Here is an 18,544-nt window from a genome sequence, read left to right as displayed (position 1 = left end):
ATGATAAATGCTGTTGCACAAATGAAATGAAATCCCACTTATAACATGCTTAAATAGTGTAGAATAGTTACACATGTCTGTTAGCGATATGGTCAATTCTTCAAATTCTTTTGAGCATTTTACAGGTACATCTTATTTATCTATGAACATTTCTCAGGCATATTTGATTTGAGATTGATCTCTTGGTAATTTCCTTGTGTCTATCCTGGTAGATAATATTCTACATTTCTTGTAAGAAAGTAGTCGGATCTTCCTCACGCTTGTGTATGTATAGATGATTTATGGGTGCATGCTCGTCTGTTCAAGCATGTGAGTATGTAATGCTTTTCCATAACAAGGATCCAAATTATCATTAGCACCAAACACTTACTGAACACCCACTGTAAATAAAAGTTCTATTTGGCAGAACAAGAAAATTGGTCCTTAGAGCTTGCTGCTGAAAAGGATTTACAAAGATTAATATTCCAATTTTCAAAATAATCTTAAAGATAACACAGTCCACAATCTGTGATTTGAAAATAATGAAAATGGGTTCAGAGCAACCTGTAAAAGGATGTGACAGGTAATGGGAAAATGAGAAAGTGTATTGAGGAAAATATAGTTGTTTATGCCTAAAATGTTATAGATCAACTGATAATGTAGCATCTAAGTGGAGTCAAAGTACAGACATTAAAATTCAGGTTATGAATGTCTTTGTCTTTTAAAGAATTGCTATGAAATTAATTAAGTACAAGATGTTAATATGACTTGAATACTAGAAATTTTTGCAAGCATTACTTGAACCGAACTGTTACATTGTTGGGAAACAAGAATATACTTAACATTATTTTACTTCTTTAAAATACATATCTTGTTTAATGGAGCCAATAATTTAGCCACTAAGTTACTTTTCAAAATATACTATCTTGTTTGCATTCATCTGCATCTGCTTTTTCCCTAGTTAATGTTAATTAAATACATAAGAACTGGAAAATTGAGAACTTTGGCATGAGCACTATGAGACTGTGTGATGAGAGGGACAGAATAGTCATTCTCACATATATTATCAGGAATTTCTGACCTTTGTAATTGCATACCCTGTTAGTTTCATGATTATCTATGAAATTTAAACCCCCTACCCACCAACATGAAACAGGATTCAAAAATTTAATTAATAAGAATATTGTTGTGAAGTTTATTTTACTTTTGAAATAATATACATCTTAAAATAGTCCAGAACTTGGGTGGGGATTGTGGTTCAGTGGCAGAGCTCTTGCCTAGAATGTGTGAGACAATGGGTTTGATTCTCAGCACCATGTATCAATAAATAAAATAAAGGTCCATTGACAACTAAAATTTTTTTTTAAAAATCCCAGAGTCTATGTGAATCATTGTTAAATTCATGTAAAAATAATCCTTAATTAAGGTAAATGTTTTATTAAACCATAAATAATTCAGCAACTATCCATGAATATCACATTGCTTGATGAGCTGGGTGGAAGGGGGACTATAAAATTCAATTTTAGCTCATATAGTTATTAAAAATCCCTCTGTTTATTATTAGATATTATAGATAAGTTAAATATGAAATGAATTTTGATAATAAGACTCCTATTCTGATATTGGCTTCCATGATAAAATTTGAACCATCTTTACCAGTAATAAAAATTTCCTATACTCTTGGAGAAAAGGTAGGTATACCTTTCTATTGGTGGAATAGGAATTTCTTAGCATTCTGTCTTCTAGAATATATTCTTTCTGCCATTATTTTATCCTACCCCAAGCAAACCCTTTCCAAAAGAGATCTCATTTAGAGATCTCTTTAATCAGTCCTTTCTTCCAGTATATAGAAATCTTATCCAACTTTGTGCATATACCTTTAGATGTTCTAACTGAATTTAGCTACAGTTTTTTGTTTCTATGAAGGGTCTTTTTTTTATTCTCTAACCTGATCATTCTTCAAAGTCCAGGTTCCATGAATTTATAAATGCAAAAGAAAAGTGATTTGGGATTCCTAAAAATATATGTGCTGTTTTCATCTATGCCATTTCATATGTGTATGAAAATATATGTGTGTATGACAAGTATATGTGTGAATGTGTAATGTATTGGCAAAGTAAGCCAATAATGTTCTCCCTAAAATTTTTTGAAAACACTATAATAAATATATGATTTGTTTTTAATTATCAGTAAACTCTGTATAAATGGATTCTTTTGTCTTAAGGATAGAAAGTGTGTTTTCTTAGATAAATTAATATTTTATTTTTGGTCTTTTTGTTCCAATTATTTTGTTTCTTTATCCATCATTTTTATGAATTTTATAAGGATAATTTAGGCACTTTTCTGCGAATGTTATTTCCTAAACTTTTCTACTGTTTACAAAATTAACCTCAACTTCTACTTCTCCTTAAATCTTAGTGTGATTTTTCAATCTATTTCTTAATACATATTTTATTAATATATGTAGCATAATATCATGCATTTTATGTCTCCTTATCACTAGATTATCAACTTATTGCAGGTAGGAACCTTAACTTTTATTCAGCTCCCTGTTGTCCATGATACCAGCATGTGGCCTTGAATATGAATGCAATGGAGTATGATAAACAGTAAGTCAAAATATTATTTTTCTTTACAGATTTAGTTCATTTGACTTGTACATCTTCTAAAACAGCAAAAGAAGATTTAGAAGCAGTTGTGGAGAAATTGTTTACTCCATATACAGAAACAGGGATAGGTAAGAAAAATAAACCATGATTCATGATAGATAAAGTAACTATAATACTCCTCTTAGATATCTCATGAAGCTTTTTTTTTAATAAATATTTTTTAGTTGTAGTTGACACAATACCTTTATTTTATTTATTTATTTTATGTGATGCTGAGGTCGAACCCAGGGCCTCGTACTCTACCGCTGAGCCACAACCCCAGCTCCTCTCATGAAGGCTTTTACAACCTGAACTGAAATATGATGTATTCAGCAACAACTCTCACATGTTTTACTAAGAGATTTGAATACATTGTCTTCTTAAACATGGGGAAATAGTCTCTAGTGTTATTGGGAAAATGTACATTACAAACATACGCAAAAATATATATAATTAAATGCCAGTGTATACTTTACATGCATACATTCTCTCATGCATGAAAAAGACTATCAGGAAATTTCTCAAGTAATTTTGGTAGAATTATGGGCAATTTTTTATAATTTTCTTTATATTAGTTTTTTTTAAAGAGCATATATTCCTTTATCAGGAAAAGTTACCTTCTTTGATGTTGATTCAAATGACAGAAGATTCAAATATTAATTGGCAAACATAGACCTCCATACTAATTAATAATTTTCTTTTACTGCATAGCATGCTACTGATGTGATGAATATTTAGTCCTTAAATGTGTACATCTTTTTTTTCTAAATTTTTAAAATTTTTTTGAGTTATAGTTGGACACAATATCTTTATTTTTATGTGGTGCTGAGGATCGAACCCAGGGACTCGCATGTGCTAGGCGAGTGCTTTACTGCTGAGCCACAACCCCAGCCCACATACTTCTTATTTATTGTGAAAAAATGTTTTTCCACCATGATTTTTAAAACTTCTTTCTCCCCATAATAGAGTAACTCTTGTAGTGTGAATGGAGGAAATGTTGCATATTTTGTGTGTAAGTGATCAAAAAGTAGCCTGATGGATGTTCTTCATTTATATGAAAGAAAGGCGATTTTCATTATAGTGTTTGTATTCCCACCTGGGTCTTGCTTACTTTCTTCAATTAATTCATATATCATTTTATTTGAATGTTACATTTGTACACACAAACATTTTTTACTCCTATATGTTCTTTTTTGTTTTAGCTTATCTCCTGTGTATGTTGCTTTTCTTAATGCAGACATGGAATCTTAACTTTTATTCAGCTCCCTGTTTATTCAGCAAGGAATGTTTATATTTACATAAGAAAACAAACTGTTCCATTTTCAGGAACTTGTACTAATATAATTAAATTCTTTGTGTGCTTCTTGAATAATGTCCTCCAATCTAAAAACTTTAGAATTTAATTTATTTCTTATTTTCTTCATCTGAAAATTTCATATAAATATTTGGTTCATTGTTAAAAGTTTGATTTTAGAGTTATGATACATGGTAATATTCCTAAACATAATATGGAGTTAAAATTTATCTTTTGATTCTAACTACATCTGCCCCTTAATTACAAAAACCCTTTCTTTGTCATTTCTAAAATTTTTCATGTTTCTGTTTTACTTTCATTCTATGATAGTGTCAAATAGAACAGTAAATTTGAATCTTGTATCATTTCTCTTCTTAAATGCATTTAATTTTTTGTTTTAAAAATCAAGCTGGGGAACATTATTTGTTCTTTACATAGCATCCTCTGGCCATTTTAGATTTTTGAACATTAATCTTAATGGTTAAAGTGATCCCATTTTGAAATGATGTATTGTTTAGAAGCTGAGTGAAATTCTTTTGTAAGAACTATGTGCTCAGAGAGGTCCTCAGGTGCACTGAGGCACTGAAAAGCTAGTTTTCACTGACACATAGGCCTTTTTATCATCAGGATGAGGTAGTGGTCATATTTTAATTAAAATGTCAGAACAAATACTGTTGGAGTTATTGAAAATGAATCACCAGATAAAGTGAGCACTGGGCCATGGCAGGTCAAAGAGGCAAAGTCACCTGCAGAAGAGAACTCAATTCATTTTCCTGCCTAAATGAGGAAGAATGAACTTTATGAGCAATATGAACTTTTAATGCATTAAAGCACATTCTTCCCTGTAGCAAAATCCCATATTTTCACAGATTGATAGCTTTTATTATGTTTTGATTATTTGACAATCATGTGAAACCTTATGCTTTAGAGCATTGTAAATATTTTATGTTAAAATATAGACGAAAGGAATAACATTATTTGGCCTTATTTCATTTTATTTTTCTCTGAGTTCTACATTCTGTATGGTGCTGTGCATTGTAATCCTTTGTGAAAGTCAGTTTGGTCACCTTGCAGGGAAGCTCATTTCTTGGAAAAGATAATATTCTCTTTTCAAATACAGTACTTCTTTGTCAATGTTTCTGAAAAATTCCAGTAGAGTTCTGTAGGTATTCCCTCTCTTTCTTGCCTTTTCACTTTATACCTGTCAGCCAAGGCCCTTGAGATAAACTCTGGCTCAAAATACTTTCAAGAGCCCTATTTGCTAACCTTCTGTAACATCATCAGGAATCTTGAAACCCTTCTCTGCTTTTTATTTTCTTTTTCCATATTTTTATTGGTTAATTATATTTGTATGAAATAATGGGGTATGTTGTTGCATAGTTCTGTATGCACTCACCCTTCTCTAATTCTTAGTCCCCAAAAGTATACCAAATGCTTTTTGCTTAATTAACCTGATTCTGCAGGTGAGAAAATGGGATGATTGTTCACCATTCATTGTACATTAATTCTTCCAGACTATAGAATATCATTCAAAGCACTGAAAGAGAATTAGAAAGTGAACAGTATATACTTACCAGTCTCACTGGTAAAACTATTCTGAGAGTTTTCTTCTTTTACCAGGAAAATTGATATTTTCAATACACATTAAAGCAAGACTTTCTTTCAGTAGTGTATTTTGAAATGTCTAAAATGTAGTGTCATCACTGCACCATCTTCTTTCTCTTTTCCCTCCACTGTACATGGCTTGTTGAGTTACCACATTCCATTTCATTCATTTTTATCTCAAAGAGTAGCACGTTCTGTGAATTCCCCTTATAGGTGTAATTTGAAGTTGGTGACTGATAAGGGGATTTAAGTACTTGTTGGGTTGTGAAAACAAATGTCTTAATTGCATTTTTATATGTATTCCATTCAGACTCAATCAAGGGCTATTCTGCCAGTGGTTGAAAACAACTTACCTAAAATGGTTGTCTTACTCCTTACACATGGTGTGCAACTGTACATCGTTTCTTGTTTTTATTCAATTTACCAAAGTTATTTTTGTTCTTGCTTTTATTCAGGATTCACTTGATTTTAATTTGTTCAAGATCTATTCTAACTTTCTGATTACTTTAGTCTTTACACTATCTAAATGAATGAAGTGAGCTATTGGAGAAAAACATTTCTGCTACTGGCAACCTGGGAAGCATTTCCCAACCAAAGCTCAGCTGCTTTAATATTTTCTGACAATTGTATACTTCACAACTGCATGTTATTTTTCCAGCTATCTCTCTGCCTTTCAGCTGACTTCAAAGAAAGATGAAGAAATTATATGTATCTTCGAAGGTTTTAAGGTCAAATCTTGATAGCTCCCTTGTTTCTAGAGCATTTTTCTTCAGCCTGTGTCAACTTTTCCCTCTCTACATGGTTTATTTTCAAAGCCTTAACCTGTGAGATTTCTTTTACGTAATCTATTGGATTATTCATTTCCCCCAACTATTCAATAAATACCCTGACCTGAGCTGGAATTTTCATGAAATACAAGATATTCTCTCCTAGCATATGCTTAGAAATGGGCTGGGCAATATAAGAGTTTCCATTCCTTAGCCCATTCCTCTGCAATGCTCCCCAAGTCTGGTTTCATGAATTCAGTATGTATAGGTATCTTCTCATACGATTTAATGAAACTAAACTCACCAATTTATAAAAAGCTCTGTTTTTAGCTTTGAAATACCAGTCCTATATGTTTTTTTTTTTTTTTTTGGTTTTGTCAAAAAATAGGTTTTGACATCTAATGTGTGCCTACATAAAGTTAAACTAATAGATATTTGCATTTCAGTGATACCTAAAAAGATCACTTCTACTCGGTTTATTTATCTTGTCACACTCATAATTGTGGATTATTTAGGATGAACTAGAAAAATAAAAATAACATTTAATGTTCTTACAGTGCAGATATTTTAAATTAAATATAATCAAATCCTACTTATCTTGAATTCGGGAATAGGGCATTCTTGTTAATTGAATACTGCAGTTAGCTCAAAATTTCTCTACATTGATTAACAATTTAACATTGACAATAATTATACTTTTAGCACTTTCTTTATGATTCTTAAAGTGCCTCATAGACTTGAGTTATCTTTATAAACATCCATTATTATCATTGTACAGAATTTGAATTTTTATTCAGACTCGGGCTAGAGAAAACTCTATAGTCAATAGGTATATTAACAACAATACATTTTCTCCAACCCTGGAAAATTTAATTATAACATTTTTAAAGAATAAAGGCAGAGAAAATGATCATTAAGATAGTAACAAATGAGCTTTAGAAATTGAGGTTAACCAGGTTGGGCTTTTAATAAGCACATTGTACTTTAATTATACTTGAAAACGGGGTCAAAATCAATCCAACTCATTTATTGTCTGTTGTGTGCTAGGCTCTGTGTTAGGGAAAATTAAAAAGGAGGAGGGTAAGGACTAATTCTCACTCATCTGTGTATACCCAGCTCCTATGTCAATGCCTAACATGCAAAATAGATACTCTGTATTAACAATGAGAGGCTGTGTGCTCAAAATACTATTCCATTTCATGACCTCATTTTTGTTACTTTTTTGTTGTTGTTAATTTTATGTTCCAATATAGCAAAGTATTAGAATGTGAGTTCTATCAAAATTTTAATCCTGTGCATACCATTGTTAATAATAAATTTATTGTGATATGTGCCATATTATTTACCTATTTAAAGAGTAAAATTCAAGTTTTAAAAATATATTTATAGGGGCTGTGGTAGAGCACTTGCCTCAAGCTTGATAGCAGTAGAACACTTGCCTAGTTCTTGCAGGGCCCTGGGTTCGATCCTCAGCAACACATAAAAATAAATAAAGGTATTGTGTCCAACTACAATTAAAAAATAAATATTTTTTAAAAATTTACAGAATTGTCCAAACATCAACATACAATTTTAGAATGTCTGTTCCCTCCCCCCCAAGAAACTCCGTACCTATCAGCATTTGCTCTCCATTTACCTCCGCATCCTTCAGCCCTAAATAACCTCTGATTCCTATTTCTGTGGATTTATTTATTCTGGAGATACTATTAAGTTACTATATAATTTAATTTATAGTTAGATTATATACTTAGATTTATATAAGTTAGATTGTCTATTGAAAACGCAAGTCCATTTTTATATCTTTTCACTTCATAGGGATACTTTAAGGAGGAATATGAGCATAAACACTAATGCTAATGAGAAGATATAAGTCCAAAGGAGCATGGCACTATATCAAATTAACTTACTAATCAAAATAATTTTTAAAAATGTAACTTGTCTTAGGTTGAAAAGTCATCATTGCTTGAAATATGCATTTATATAAGAGTTTGTACATTTACTAATTGTTTATATACAAAAGTCTGATTTAATACCATGTCTAGTCATGGCCTTCTTGGTAATTGGCTGCATAGTGTAGTAATCAACAGGTGAAATGTGTTTTATAATATAAATAAAATTCATTTTTACATTTAGAAAATGAAGAAGTTGAAAAGCCAAGAATTCTGTGGGCTCTCTATTTCAATATGAGAGATTCTTCCGACATCAACAGGAACTGTTATAATGATTTACCATCCAATGTTTATGTCTGCTCTGGACCAGATGGTGGTTTAGGAAATGATAATGCAGTCAAACAGGTAAGGATATTGGTATTTCTCAGTTTTGTATTAAGTGAGTTCCCCGCCCCCAAGAAAATAGACTTGAAATTTAATACCATCAAATTTGGTACCATCATTTACTACTATCTGTGCATTCGAGCCTGAATTTTTTTTGAGATATTTTCTTGCTAAGAGTCTTGAGAGTCGTGCTAAATTACTCAGGCTGGCCTCAAACTTGTGATCCTCCTTCCTCAGCCTATCATGTTGCTGAGATTATAGGGCTGCATCCCATGGCCAGCTAAACATTTTTCTATGAACTGCAAAGCAACTTTAAATATAATTTATCAAGTATTTTCACTACATTGAGTATACTAATGAATTATGAGAGGTGATTTATGAGTTCCACCATGGCAATATGGATAGAAGATGTTTAAAATACATGTTCATAAAAATGAATGCATAGGGGCTGGGGCTGTAGCTCAGTGGTAGAGTGCTTGCCTCGCATAAGTGAGGCACTGGGTTTGATCCTCAACACCCCATAAAAATAAATAAATAAAGATATTGTGGTCCATTTACAACTAAAAATATTTAAAAAATGAATTTATAATCTCAGTATTTAAAAAAAATTGCTTCTAATTTAAATAGTTGGTCCATCAGTCTGTTATTTTGAAATACGTAAGCATTTTTTCCTGTGTTTTCAAGAAAGATTTAGCTAGTAAAAGCAAACGACATGTAATTTTACAATGGTCTTAATGCAGTTTTTTTTTTTAATCTTGGAAAAGAATGATAACATGGCTTCTTACCGTTACCATGATTCTATTACTATATTGACACAAGCTATTGTCTCGAGACCTACTATTATAGCTGCTGAGGAGTATGGTAAGTACCAGTGGAAGTTAATCATAGTGCTCCTGGGCAAGGCTATGAAGAGGTACAGGCTGAGACAAGCTGCCAAAAGTGAACTGTAGAAAATTCATTTGCCTAAACCAATACACTTTTCTGCCTTTGACAGGAAAGAAAAAATAAACAAATATTTTTTCAGGCACAAGTCTAAACTTTTCTCAGAAATATTTGGCACATCTTTCTATTAATAAATGGATAATTTAACATTGTTTTGAGACCAGATATGGCAGGGATCTAATTTCATTCCCACCAGTAGCAGGAATATTTAGTAGCCAGTGGCCTCATTGAGCATGTAGTCTAATTTTTAGTCATAGCAGCAAGGCTATGAAAAATGACCACAATTCAGACATTTATAGTTTTTTGCAAGAAAAAAATATTTGTGCCTCACCTTTAGAGTCTAATGGTGATGTTGGAAAATCATATTTAACCAGTAATGTCAAACAAAAGCAGGAAGTCACAACTCTCTTCTTTGTATTTTATTACAATAATAGGAATTTAAGATGGCTCAATATCTACATTTGTGGTATAAACTGATCAAGTAGTTTTTACTTTGGTGGTCCAATTTATTGCAAGCAGAAATTGCCAATAAGTTTTTAACCAGGTTACTTAGGTTGTTTTTACCCTTGAATAAACTTTAATTTTGGAGGGTGGTGATACTAATGATAGAACTTAGGATATTCTACCACCAATTATATCTCTATAGTCTTTTTCATCTTTTAACACAGGGTCTCCCTAAGTTGCTCCAGCTAGACTCAAACCTATGATCCTCCTGCCTCAGCCTCCCAAGTTGCTGGGATACCAGGCATATGTTATTGTACCCAGCTATAAGCTTTAATTTTTTAAGCCAAATATAAGACATTTTAAGTAAGAGCTTGTAAGACAAGTGCTAATGTGATCTGAATTACTACATGCTATAATATTATAGTTAAGGGATAGTTTTATTGTGAGATAAATTGCTTTCCAGGAAGATAATATTCAGGGGTAAATATTATCAAATTAGAGAACACTATAATGCCAGTTTGGGTACTAATCATTATATGCTATTAAATGTAAGTAGTTTTACATTTGTTACATAGCATTTGCACTCAAATATCCATTTGGGGAGAAATATAATAATGCCTACTTTAAAGAGCATCGATAATATTTATAAACAGTTTATTCAGATAAACTACATTCTGATTCCAGTACATCTCCCATGAGCCTATCTCAGTCACTAATTGTGATTTCTATTTTCTAAATGAAGAATGTTATTTCTAAAAGTTTTCAGAACATCACCTAGGTTTTACCCATTTAAAAACAAACCCCTGTGCTGTGGCTGGGGCTCCGCAGTAGAGTGCTCGTCTCTCGTGTGAGGCCCTGGGTTTGATCCTCAGCACCACATAAATAAAATAAAAGGTATTGTGTCCACCTACAACTAAAAAATATTTTTAAAAATTAAAAAAATAAACCCCTGCAGATTTTTTTTCCTTTTTTCCCTTTTTCTTTCTAATAAAATGCTTCATTTAGCAGTTGAAAAGTTTGTAAATTTATACGTTCAATATGTAGACCTGACTCCCTTGTCTTCCTATTTACCAGCTTATGACTTAAAAATACACTGATGTTATAAAATGAACTGTATTTAACATCCACAAGTTAAAAGTGTGTATAGGATGGCTGTGCATGCAATTCAGTGGTAGAGTACTAACTTGTGAGGCCCTGGGTTCAATCGGTAGTACTACCAAAAGGGGACGGGTACAGGAGTAATGATAACCTTACAGAGAGGGATTTAATAGATGTGTAGCAATTCTCCATCACTATCAAAGACAACAGAATTGAAATAGTCTGGGTGAAAAGAGTAGCATCTGCACCAGCCCAGGATATAAACATCGTGGTATGTTTGAGGAAGTACTGGTAAAGGTATAAGTAAAGCCAAACATCTGAGAGGTAGAGGTTGTAAGAAATGGGAGATTAAGACCAGAAAGTAGGCCTGAAGAGTTTATATGCCATACTAGGGATCTTATAACTTACCATTAGTAATGGGGAGTCATTGAAGAGAAAACATAGAAAAACAGAATTTTATCTCCCATAGACCCTTCTGAGAGTGTCATAGAGGTGGAATACACGGGAAAACTCTAGAGGCAAGGAGACTAGCTCAGTTCAGAAACTGCTGGAATTGTACTTGCTGTGCAAGATGGTGCATACCTAAACTATGTCATTGGATAGAGCAAATAGAATCAAGAAATAGAAAATGAAATTGCCCAGATTTGACAGTTGTTTGCATGTAGGGAGTAAAGGGAATAGAGAATATCTACAGACAGACAATATAGGAATATGAGATAAAAAGAACATTTTAGGAGAACTGAAATGTGAAGGAGGAATGTGATCTAGGTCTTCCTTCTGCAGAAGGGGCTAAATATCTCCAGCAGAGGCATAGGGTGAGTTCCTAGGGTGGAGAACAAAGCAGACATCTCTAAAATTTAATTTCAGTATGTCCACAGTAAACAATACAGTATTACTAATTAAAAATCACCATACTAGACATTAGATACTCGATCTCACTCATTTTGTAACTGAAAATTTGTATCCTGTGACCAAAATCTCCCCATTTCCCCTACCCTCAGTCCCTGAAAATAGCCCTTTTACGCTGTTTCTATGAATGTGATTTTCTTCAATTTCATTTGTGAGACCATGCAGTATTTCAGGTGCCTAACTTATATCACTTAGCATAATATTTCTATAGTTTTATCAATGTTGTCTCAAGTGACAGGATAGTTTATTTGAAATTTAACAAGAGAGCAGATGTATAGTGATCTATATACTATGGTAGCTACATTCATTAATTTGATTATGAAAATCATGCAGTGTATATCATTACATTGAATAACTTGAATACATACAATTATGTCAAGTAAATATTTAAAATATCTAGTAAATAGCCTATCCAGAAACATAGCCTTGAAGTATATCCAAGAGGGAAAGATAATTTTCCTATCTTTGTCCCTTCTTTCAGGTCCACTTCAAAACTCAAAAGCTTTTGTTTATTATCCTTTTACGCATCCCTAAAAAAATCATCTGATGCAGGAGTCCAGATGTTAATTAAGTTAGGTTTTGCAGCCCATAAGTCTCTATTGTACTTTCTCAACTCTGCCATTATTAGTGCAAAAGCAGCCATAGACAATAGGTAAATGAATGAATGTGACTGCGTTCCAATAAAACTTTACATATGAAACCAAGCAGCAGTCTGGATTTGATTTGTGGGCAATAGTTTGTCAGCTCTTGGTCTAACCATTCACCTTGTGTGTACATCAAGAAGAAAAATGAAATCCAGAAAAACCTTAAAGTTTTTTTTTAAATCAGCATATGTTTTAAGACCTTTAATGACTCTCTTTTACCAATACAATAGATTGCAAGCTCCTGAGCATGACAGGGATCCTGATCTGATAGTGGGGCAGTGGATTGTATTTCCATTGGTATATACTAATGAATATTATTATATTCTCAACAGTCTGAATGCCTAATAATGAACTTGGTCAAATGATTCCATCTTTGGAGGGTAGACCTGAATTGATATATAGAAATGGAGAAGGGCTGGGGGGTGTACCTTGGTGATAAGAGTGTATGCCTACCATGCATGAAGCTCGGGGTCAATCCCCAGCAATGCAAAAAAAGAAAGAGAAAAGCCATAGAATTGTGAAAAAGCCACTTTTTAGAAGATCATGCATATATATACTGGTCAAGTATTATAACTACATGAGAAAAAATTTTAAGAGTACCACTTAATTTTTTTAGATAGTTCCTGAAATGAACATATATTTAAAACTGATGTCTAATCTAAATTATTTTGTTCCTTCATTCTTGGCCAGGCTGAAACAATTTTCCAGAGTATATGCCCCAATGAAGACTTCTGTCCACCCCCACCAAATCCTGAAGATATTGTCCTTGATGGAGACAGTTCACAACCAGAATCTTCAGAATCCAGTGCCATTCTAGAAGCCAACTCAGAGACTCCCGCAGAAAGCACAACCCTGGGAAACCCAGAGGAGACCTCTGAATAAAGGCTATATACCAAACTCAATACTCCACTTTGGAAATTCCCATGGGCTCCACAATCTTCTTGATGTTAAAAAACTTTTAGAAGTCAGCAGCCAGTTGACATGCAGAATTATAAGAAACAACAGGTCAAAGAAATCCATAAGGGAATTTTCCTTAAAAGAGGACATTCCAGTAACACAAAGCACTTATAAAGCACATTGACTTACTTGCCTATTTTAAATACAAAAACTTATGAAATTAACCAGATAAAAATTATAAATGAACTGATTCCTGGGAATATTACTATGGATTTAAAAGTAATCCTATGCATTGTTAATAATTTTGTGGTGTTAGGACAACTTCTTTTTGCCACTTTGGATCTTTTTTAAAAGCTACACCTTCAGAATCAGCTCACATATCTCCTTTGATTATTTATTAAAATTACAGATATGAGCATATGACAAAACATAAAAGCATATGTAAATTCAGTGGAGAAAAACTGAAGCATCAAGATCCAGGCCGAAATATATGTTTGAAATAAAAGTTTGTTTTCTGTGTTGACAACAATATAAAATGCCAATATTAAGATATTTAGGCACATTTACAGACAAACTTTAAGTCCATTACTCAGTAATGTTTTAAAATATTAGTAATAATATTTATATGTGAATCTTCTACACACTGGAAAAAGCTCAATCATGAAGTATTGAAAGAATGAAAGAAAAGGTTTAGATAGGATCCCTGATATTTGGAAATTCTATGGCATCAAGTAACTGGAACACAATCCTAATTGTCTACAGACCTAATTTAGTCAGAGCTGTGCTACTGATATTAGGCAAATTGTTTTATCTTCTGAAACTGTTTCTCAATATGTAAAGAAGAAACAATAATCTGCCTACTGTGTGACAGTGATTATGAAGATGAAAGCAATGGCATCCTTAGACTGTTTTTTTCTGGAAAATTTGTTTCAGAATTTTCTCAATGACTTGGGACTGAATATCAAAAAACCTTGTGCAGAAAATAATTGCTTGTCATAAAAATAGATCATGTTTTTGTATTAAGCTTTTTAAATGAATATTTGTGTCTGAAATTAGTATTTAGTAGTCTTTATAGACCAGTAAACATAGTAACACATGGATTTCTAATTTTGAAATATAAGTAAGGCAAACACTCTGTAAATTCTTCATATTCCTTTTCTGATAGGTAGGCCTGAAACCATAAAGGTCTCTGAATAGAGTGTAACATTTGGTAAACCCTAATACACACTCCAAATAAATATGAGAGTGTATACATAGGCAGCAAATCTACATACAGCAACAGTGCCTGCATTTAAATTTTCCTAATTCCAAGCTCTGATGGTTTACTTCTTTTGAGCAATAGTTTTAACTTAGAACTGCTTGTAAATAAATAAACAGACTTGAAGCCTCTTGTCACATAGTTTGGCTTTTATTGCCTCTCAGGGAGCTATGGCTCCAGTGGAAAGCACATAGTTCTTACACACTTCAGCTGCAAATGGTCCCTGACCTCCTCTTGTTCTGGAAAAGGTCTTGAAGCTAGTTGTGACAGTAATCGATTCGTGGGAAATGGAAAGAAACAAGGAATGTAGCTCTTGCTTCACCTTTCCAACCCCCACATATAGAGCTGAATCCAGAGGAAAGGAAAACTTTCTAGCCTCTCAGGCTGTTCCTGTCCCCTCCTCTCTTTGTACAGCACCTCCCCTGTCTTACTTGCCCTCTCTTTCTCTCTTTTCTCCTTTTATAATGTCACACACAAATCAGGGACAGTAGAATCACATTATAACATAATTTGTTATAAGGATTCAGATCTTTTTTGAACTCAAATCATGTTTTTTGAAGCCTAATTAGGACAATGCACTGAATGCTTAGTACATACCCATAAGTATACCAGGAATTGGTCCTGCCCTTCAATACCAGCAATATAAAAGCTTCTACTATATGAGAGTATTAAATATGAATATAATTGCAGTAAGTTGTACCAATCAAGATATTACACTTTTTTGTAATCTTAGAGTTAAGGCTCTCCTGAATGCAGATGCACATTTATGTAAACAGACAATCAGGGTAGGCCTAATATAACTAAAAAAAAAGATAGCCTTAATGCAGCTGTCTATATGTAGAACAAGAAGCTAATTTGTACTCTCATGGCCCAGCCCACATTGTACCATATTTCATTGTTGAACAATATCAGAGTCTCTCTTCCATGCCATTTACTAAATAATATAGAAATGTTTAAAAGCTCCTGAGTATGATTTGTGATGAACACAATACTACACAACTGCTAAGAACCTTATTACAGAATTCTAGCTATTTCTGGTTGCCTCAGAATGTAATAGATATTATTTAAGAGCTTTCTCTTCAGTTATCTTAATACTTAAAGTACTTGTTTCTGTAGATATTAAATCGAAGTAAAAAATGGATTTTTTTGCAAAACTTTAAACATGAAGGCATAAGAATAAAATTTATGTACATAATTAGAAAAAATTTCAGTAGCTAATTTAAAAATTTGAAAAATTTTATTAAAGACTTGAATATTTAAATATTTACTTGTGCATGCTTATTAACCAAAAATGATATCTTCAGTTTAATGATTCATAAGAGCATTAATAACTAATTCTTTAATGCTTCTGTATTTTATTTCTAGTTGGTGTGCCTGCCCAAGAAAACATAATTATAATGGTCAATTTATATATTTTTCTATAGTGAAATGGCCAGTTAATGGGTAACTTCTAGAATAGTGGTAGTTTCTCAGATTGGCAGTCATTTGTCCAAAATAATAGCCTTGATTATTTAATTTTATTATTGATGATAATGATTTATTCTGTCAAGGCCAAACTTCCCTGGATTGGCTGCCCTTGAACTAAACTCCTGAAAAATTCCAAAACAATTGTTTAGAATTGATAAATAGTAGTGATCATTAAAACTTAAATTGTAATTCTGCAAATCAGTTGTTTACTGCTACCGGTATTGAATAATTTGTCTTATTCTCAGTAAATTTTGTCAAATTCCAAAAAGCATGAATCTATATATATGGTCATTTATAATTTGTATACTGTAACAATTTTCAGAGGAAATAAAGACTTCAATGCCTTTCAGGTGTGATGTCCATTTTTTTTTCATATGATTTTTTATATATACCAATAAAGGTTGTCTTTTTATAATTAGCCAATTATTTAAATATTAAATTAATTGTCAGATGTATTTTTGGTTTTGTTTCCAGGCATCTGCCAACATTGTTGTTTTAGTCAGCTTTTTTGCTTTCATAACCAAAAGACCTGACCAGAACCATTAGAGAAGGAAAAGTTTCTTTGGGGGCTGACAGTTTCAGAGGTCTTAGAAAATAGATAGTGAGCTCCATTTCTCATGGCCTGAGGTGAGGCAGAACATCATGGCAGAAGTGCATGGCAGAGGAAAGCAGCTCAGGATATGGCAGTAGGAAGCAGAGAGACTCCACTTGCCAAGGACAAAATATATACTCCATAGGCATTCCCCAAACAACCCATCTCTTCCAGTAACATCCTACCTGTCTACAGTCACCACCCAGTTAATCCCTATTAGGGGAGTAGTACACTGATTAGGTTAGGAGTCTCATAATCCAATCTTTTCACCTCTAAACTTTCTTTCATTGTCTCACAAGCTTTGGGGGATACCTCATATTTAAGACATAACAAGTTCCTGATAAAGGCTATCAGATGATACATGGATTTGATTCACTTAATCAACTGTTCTAGCTGTTAACATTAATTTCTTTATAAGGCAAAGGTAGATGAAACTTGAATCTGTTTGAAATCAGTGCTGTAAAGGTTATGAGATGTTTCCTATGACTTTAGAGTACATAGATTGTCTACAAACTGTTTTCATATTTCTGAGGAAGAGAATCTGAAATGTTTTTTTCATATTTATTTGATGATAAGAACCGGAAATATTTTTCTCTGAAGTGGTTGAGTCTCTAACAGCTTACTTGCAATATTCAAGAGATTGCTGATGATCTTTTAAAGCAGAAATCATTCATTGATGATTTGTTTTTCAATCAAATAATTAAGCAGACATTCTCTGTCAATTCTACAAAGTGTATAATGCTCTTTAGCTAGAATGGTTTCTAAAGATAACAGGACTCTTTCAAAACTGGCAATTTATCTGAGATATTAATAAATCAAGTTTGTGAAAGATAAGGTTAATTGAATTTTTAAACAAGTAGCTATATTATCCTTCAAGCACCTTGGAGCTCATACAGTATTCACACTTTTTTAAAAAAAGTACTTTGATATGTTTGAATTCTCCTTTAATGATAGCTTTTTTTAAAACACAATTAAGTAGTTTAACTCTTAGCATCCCAAGTCACATTTTGAAGGCCACTTTTCTGTCCATTAATGTACAATTTTAGCTAAGGGGCTGCAATTGTGATGCCCTTGCCATATAAGTCACTACGTCTGCCCTTTCTGGTGATGATGACTCTTAGGACCATTTGACAGGTAATCATTAGAACTTGGATCCTAGTACACTGTAGGGCCTTTTTGCCTATCACTGCAGGAGGATTTATGCTGGTAACTCCTATTAATGTTAATAGGACTTGCATGCGAAAAACCTCCTGCTATCAATGAGATAGTTGACCCCTAAAAGAAATATTAATTAGAGATGGATGTTGTCGCTGATATAGAAGCATCAGTGAATTGTCCTATTTGGGACTTTCAGGTGGGTAAAAAAATAGAGTGTACCAATTCTGAGAATTTGTAGAGTTTGAAATAATAAAAAACTAGATCTTAATGATCTATCCCCATTTCTAATATATATTAGAAATTACTGAACATTTAAATGTTATCAACATTTCCCTCTTATTTTTAGAGTAATTTTGTCTAGAATTCATTGAAATAACATTTTTGTACATGTACACAATGTAAGATTCCACACTATAGCATAGTTTGTTGTAAATTTTGAAAAGTTTATTAAAAGGAGACTGACTTCAATTGTTAATAAATGTATTTAATAGTAAAGAACACTATGCAGCTGCTAGTATGATATGCATATAGATCTATCTATCTATCTATATATATATATGTGGGTGTGT

The 18,544-nt window shown here is 32.6% G+C and overlaps 1 protein-coding gene across 1 annotated transcript in view; it reads left to right on the top strand.

The window, feature by feature from the left end:
* Chm (CHM Rab escort protein) overlaps nt 1–16,574 on the top strand; it is a 167,528-nt gene extending 150,954 nt beyond the window's left edge. Inside the window, exons 13-15 of the mRNA XM_077106285.1 lie at nt 2,618–2,716; nt 8,427–8,587; nt 13,294–16,574. Of these exons, the coding sequence (XP_076962400.1) occupies nt 2,618–2,716; nt 8,427–8,587; nt 13,294–13,485 (452 nt within the window). The 3' untranslated portion in view covers nt 13,486–16,574. The remainder of the gene's footprint in view (nt 1–2,617; nt 2,717–8,426; nt 8,588–13,293) is intronic.
* Nucleotides 16,575–18,544: the final 1,970 nt, after the last annotated feature.

Source organism: Callospermophilus lateralis, chromosome X (assembly GCF_048772815.1).
Source record: "Callospermophilus lateralis isolate mCalLat2 chromosome X, mCalLat2.hap1, whole genome shotgun sequence".
In the NCBI taxonomy this organism is placed as follows: Eukaryota; Metazoa; Chordata; class Mammalia; order Rodentia; family Sciuridae; genus Callospermophilus; species Callospermophilus lateralis.
This window is presented reverse-complemented; position numbering and strand designations above follow the sequence as displayed.